The sequence below is a fragment of the Merops nubicus genome, unplaced genomic scaffold (genome assembly GCF_000691845.1).
Source record: "Merops nubicus isolate BGI_N331 unplaced genomic scaffold, ASM69184v1 scaffold29782, whole genome shotgun sequence".
NCBI classification, from domain to species: Eukaryota; Metazoa; Chordata; class Aves; order Coraciiformes; family Meropidae; genus Merops; species Merops nubicus.
The window spans coordinates 372-5808 of NW_008593333.1; the positions used below are offsets into that span (position 1 = coordinate 372).

A 5437-nucleotide genomic window follows, 5' to 3' on the forward strand; every position below is an offset into this window, starting at 1 on the left:
GGGGGCTGCTGCTTTTAACTCCAGATACTTGAGGACTATCTGCTGGTGGAAGATGAGCCCCTGCTGGAGGAGATAGCTGAGGAGGATGAAGAGCTCAACCTATACAATGACATGACTTTTGGGTTAGGTAAGATCTCGGAGAAGCTCAACCAGCACCTAACGGGGTTGAGGAGGCTGAAGGTGGGGTAGTGAGGATGGTGTCCTCCTGCCCGGGAAGGAGTTGTGTGGGGAGCAGGGACCCCAGCCCACCCCAACATACTGTGCTTCCTCCCACCAAGACTCTGCTGAAGAGGACACTGTGAATCTCCTGATGCCTCCAGAGATGGGCCCTGAGCTGGCTGAAGAGGTGGCAGAGGAGACTGAGGTGATGGAGCAACAGGGACCTGGAGTGGCAGAGGAGCTAGGAGAACCCCAGGAGGAAGGTGGGATGGAGCCAGAGGTTGAGCAGATTGACTTTGAGTTGGAGGAAGAGGAGGAGCTGGAGGCTGAGGAGCAGGAGGAAGACCAGGAACCCTGTGAGGAGCCCAATGACCTGGGAGACCCGGCGGTGATGAGAGCCGTGCAGAGCAAACCCACGCTGGAGGTGATGTCCGAGGAGAGGGTCCTGCTGTCCCCCTTCCAGCCCTATGGAGGACACCGGGGGTGGTTTGGTCCCTGCCCAAGGGAGGAAGTCCCACCATGCTGGGGTTGTAACTTCCTCTTTGCTTGCAGAGCCAGGACTCAGCGGTGCTGGACAGCAGGATTGGTCCTTGCTGGGCTGAGTTCAGCAAAGACGACGTGGTAAAAATGTCCCCTCCCACCCGGTGTCCCCTGTCCCTCTTCTCCAGTCCTCCTGCCCCGTGCTGACTATCTCTCTGTCTTCTAGTTGGCGATGGACCCTGCAGCATGGGGCTCCTGCCCCGGCAGCATCCCACCCCACCACGTGCTGGAGGTGGGTATGGGGGTACCAGGGGCTCCCTGCTACCCTGGTCCAAGGTGCAGGAGATTTGGGGTGACTGAGGGACCTCCAGAACCTCACTGTGGGTCTGGTGGTGCACAGATCTTGGGTGCTAAGGCTGAAGGTGCAGGTGTCCACCCCAGGTGTGAAGGCGAAGCTGTTGAGTTTGGAGGGATGGGGACCTCCACGTTGGGTGTCCTCGAGGGTCCTCCACCACTGCACACTGTCAAGATGGGAGCCTGGCTGGAGCACGTTCTGGCTGAGCAATGACCAAAGGTCTTGATAAGCTGCCTGCTACTGGGGGAGCTAAATTGGTCCCAGGTGGGCCCCGTTGCCATCTCCTGCTGCCTCCTCCCAGCAGGACAAAGCCATCTTGCATGTCCTGGAGAGGCCCCCACTGTCCTCCAACGTGGCCCTTGACTTCCTCAGCTCCCCCGTCCAGAGGGGCTACAGGGGTTCTCCTCGGCTCAAGCACCCCAACCTGAGGCTGATGTCCCCCAAGTCCTTCTCCCAGCACTTTCTCCAGCAGGTAATGGGTTTGGGGTGGTGGTATTCTTCTGTCCCCTCTTTCTGCCCTCACTCTCTCCAGAGCTACAGCCTTGAGGAGGTGGGCTTGTCCCAGAGCCACCTCCCCTCTCCTGTCTTCCAGCAGTCTCCTCTGATGCCTCCATGCTCCCCTCAGCCCTTCACACTGGGCCACAGACCTTCTCCGCTCTTTGCTTCAAGCCAGGTAACGCAGCGGGCTACGAGCCACCGCTGTGTCTCCTCTGAAGTGGCCCTGGAGCAGCAGGGAGTAGGGACAGCACCTCCCCAAAGTGCCTTCTCCATCTCATCCTGAACACCCATCTCTGGTGTCTTGCTGACAGGGATTCATAAATCTGTTTGTCCTGATGTCCCAACGGGACCCTCCCCCAGGGTGGTCTTGTGCTCGGTGGTGGACCTGGTGGCACGCAGTTCCTGGTGGCATCTTGCTGAGCTGTAGGAGCAGGATCCTGGTGGCCACCACCTTGCCACAGTGTCCCCACGGCCCCTCGTGAGGAGGATGGGAGCCAAGAGCTGGCAGATCCTTGTAGGACCCTCGGAGAGGAAGGTTCAGCCACGTGATGGCTCTTCTCCTCCCCTCCAGAGCATGGGGTACGGGTCTCCAAGCCCTTTCCGGCCCGTGTCGCCCAGCGTCAGCAGCCCGCCGCGGCCTCTTGCCATGCACTTCGGCCCCATGTCTCCTTCTTTGGACCCTGTTCTCTTCAGCCCAGCAGCCAGCAACCAGCTGAACCTCAGGTTAGCAGGGTTGCTCGGGTGGGGCCAGAGGACCCCCACAGAGCAGCCTGGGGGGAGTTGTCCCCCCTCTGGAGATGGCCCTGGTAAGGGTGCCGAGCCCCCTGTGGTGGTCTCCTTCCCAGCACAGCCACTGCCATGACCCAGCTGCACCCGCTGCACCAGCGGATCCTGACGCAGCGGCAGGGGGGGGGGGGGGGGTCTCCTTCCCAGCACAGCCACTGCCATGCCCCTGCGCCGCCCGCGGCACCAGCGGATCCTGACGCAGCGGCAGGTGCGGAGGTGAGTGGGGACCCCGGGGGGGTGGTGGGGGGTGCTGATGGGGCTGGTCACTGAGATCTTCTCCCCTGCCAGCATCTCCCCCAAGAAGCTGTGGTTCTTGAAGGCAGACCCGTATGGCGGGCTGATGGCTTCCAAGGAGAAGGATTGGGTCATCAAGGTGCAGATGATCCAGCTGCAGAGCGAGAACACGGATGACGACTACTACTACCAGGTGAGGTCCTGCTCTTCAGGGCAGGAAAGGACCTGGGGGGGGTTGGTGGACAGGTAGCTGAAGGTGAAACCAACATGTTCCCCAATAGGAGGTTGGGGGTTGGGCTCTTCTCCCAAGGAACAAGTGATAGGACAAGAGGCAATGGCCTCAAGTTGCCCCAGGGGTGGTTGAGGCTGGATCTGAGGAACAATTTCTTCCATGCTAGAATTGCCCAGGGCAGTGGGGGAATCTCCATCCCTGGAGGGATTTCCAAGCCGTGGAGATGTGGTGCTGAGGGGTATGCGTCAGTGGGGACCTGGCAGTGCTGGGGGAATGGTTGGACTTGATCTGAAAGGTCTCTTTGATCCAGAAGGGTTCTGTGGTTCTATGACTTTATCACTTTGGGAGCTGGAGGGTGGCAGAGCTCCTGGTGCCTGTCCTCCTGGCCACCCTTGTCCTTGCAGACCTACTACCACCACCTGGAGCGCAAGCAGGCCGAGGAGCCACTGGGTGGGCGCAACAAGCAGGAGCCCCCCAAGCTGGTGACGCCATTCATCCAGAAAGTGGAGACGTACGACTCCGGTGAGGGCCTGGGGCAGGTGGTGGTGGGTCAGGTGAGGCCTTGAAGGGTCCTCGTCTCCCCACATCCCCCCCTCTCTCTTCCAGTGGTGCGCATCGCCGGCTCGCTGGGCCAGGTTGCGGTCTCCACTTGCTACAGCCCTCGCCGGGCCATTGACGCCGTGCACCACGCCCACGTGGAGGAGGTGGGTGAGGAGAAGCTGGCTTGAAAGCACCACTCGGAGCTTTCTCCAGGCCCTGGAGTGCTTTTAGCAGGAGCTTTAAAAGCTGCTGTGACCAAGCCATGGGGTCAGGATGCCACCTCGGTGGTGGGATGGGGCTCTGGGGTGGTTGGAGCTGGCTGTGGCCTCCTCATGGGATTGCTCCATGTCCTGAAGCCACCTTTGATCCCCATGGAGAAGCTGGCGCAGCATTCTGCTGGCGGCAGTGGCTGGTGCTGGCTGTAACTGTTGTCCCCTCCTTTGTCTTCTCCTGAAGGCCACGGGGAGCCACCGGCTTCGGGCTCTGCACAGGATTGAGAAGGTGAGCGAGCTGTGATTTGTGGCAGGGTGAGGTGGTGTAGACCATGGTTTTCATCCAAGAAGCTCTGAGGGAGCATCTGGACATGTCTCCTGGATGGCACAAAGTTGGTAGAAGATGCTCTTAAAGCACTCTGTGCTATTCCTCCAGCTCTTTGTGCAGCTGCTGGAGGTGGAGGAGGTGGAGCGGAAGATGCCCATGACCCCAGAGGAGCAGCAGAAGAACCACAAAGTGGAGACCATCTACCAAGCCTTGAAAATCGGGGCTTGCAGAAGCCAAGAGTGAGTTTGTGCCGTGGGGAGAGGGGAGCAGGTGGCACGTCCTTGTCCTCACGGGGCTCAGAAGGTGACAGAGGAGGAGCCCTGGGTGACAGGGAAGGTTGGATCTTATCCTCTGTGTCACCGTGACCTGTGCTGACCCTTCCCACAAGCCTCGTCCCCTGCTGGAGGTGATGGCGACCCTTCTGGGTGGGCAGAGGTGCTACAGGTCCCTTTGGGATCTGTGCCAACAGAGCCTTCATCCCCAGGGAGGCAGAGGATGAGTTCCTGCAACTCCTCTGTGTGCGGAAGGGCAAGAAGCTCGTGGCCCGGCTGCTGCCCCACCTGAGCCAGGAGCAAGCGGAGAAGATCCTGCTGACCATCGCCCACCACCTGCCCTTCCTCATGAAGAAGGATGTGTTGGATGAGGTGAGCACCGCCAGCTAGGGCAGGAACATCCCCAGCTGCCTCTTCCCCCCTCTCTGGTCTCTCTTGAGGGGCACCCTGGGTGATGGTGGGGCACGTCTTGGTGAGGTGTCCCAGAATGACTGAGCAGCTGGTGGGGTTGACATGAGAGAGGAACCGCTTTCCTTCCCTGGAACAGAGGATAAAGGTCTCCTGGAGGAGTTAAAGGAGTCCTGGTGGTAGTCCCTCTATCAGGGGGTTTAGTGTTGGCCTTTGCATTCCCCTTGGGTGATGGGATGGGGCTGTGGTGGGTCAAGCGGTCTCAGATCCCTGCTTTCCACTCTGCCCTGCACAGTCTCTCCCCGTGCTCTACAGCCCATTGAATGAGGTGGTGGGCAGGATGACCTTCAGCAAACTCATTGAGGTACTGCAGAAGATGACCAGGCCTCTACCAGAGTTTCTTGAGCTGCCCCTCACCATGGCCTTGAAGAACCAGGTACATGACCTTACCTTGAGGAGGGCAGAACCTCATGATGGCCCTTGGCCTGCTGCCACCAGCTGTGATGCTCCTCCTGGTACTTCCTTGTGCAGTTTGGGATCTCCTTGCTCTACTACCTACTGAGCCATGGCGAGAGGCTGCTGTCCTCTGACCTGCCCCTGGAGCCATGTGGTGGGGACTTCGAGATGTGGTGAGGGACTGCGGAAGCAGTGGGGTTGGGGTTCACCACCTGGTGGGATACTCACACCCTCCACCCCCATGTTGATGCCTCCAGGACTGACATGGTGTTCCTGGTTGCCCGGGAGCTATCAAGAGTCCCCAAGGACTTGCTGGTGGAGCCTCTCTTCTTGCCCAGCAACCTTCTCTCGCTCTTCTGTCGCTATCTGGACAAGCAGACCATCCACAACCTGGAAGCCAAGATGGAGTAAGTACCTCGTGGTGTGGCTCCCTGCTGCTCCTGGTGATCCACCAGGAGAAGAGCAGCAAAAGGCATT

General features: G+C 59.8%; 1 protein-coding gene across 1 annotated transcript in view; it reads left to right on the plus strand.

Annotated features, from left to right (window-relative positions):
• Window positions 1-24: 24 nt before the first annotated feature.
• Window positions 25-5437, plus strand: part of PATL2 (protein associated with topoisomerase II homolog 2 (yeast)) — a gene marked incomplete at its 5' end in the record, with an annotated part of 6809 nt that continues 1396 nt past the window's right edge. The window contains 17 exons of the mRNA XM_008935425.1: window positions 25-127; window positions 273-583; window positions 712-780; window positions 866-931; window positions 1296-1466; window positions 1590-1667; window positions 2064-2215; window positions 2338-2412; window positions 2567-2705; window positions 3149-3266; window positions 3351-3448; window positions 3741-3785; window positions 3933-4063; window positions 4309-4468; window positions 4800-4940; window positions 5036-5133; window positions 5218-5367. Coding sequence (XP_008933673.1) covers window positions 25-127; window positions 273-583; window positions 712-780; window positions 866-931; window positions 1296-1466; window positions 1590-1667; window positions 2064-2215; window positions 2338-2412; window positions 2567-2705; window positions 3149-3266; window positions 3351-3448; window positions 3741-3785; window positions 3933-4063; window positions 4309-4468; window positions 4800-4940; window positions 5036-5133; window positions 5218-5367 — 2105 coding nt within the window. The remainder of the gene's footprint in view (window positions 128-272; window positions 584-711; window positions 781-865; window positions 932-1295; window positions 1467-1589; window positions 1668-2063; window positions 2216-2337; window positions 2413-2566; window positions 2706-3148; window positions 3267-3350; window positions 3449-3740; window positions 3786-3932; window positions 4064-4308; window positions 4469-4799; window positions 4941-5035; window positions 5134-5217; window positions 5368-5437) is intronic.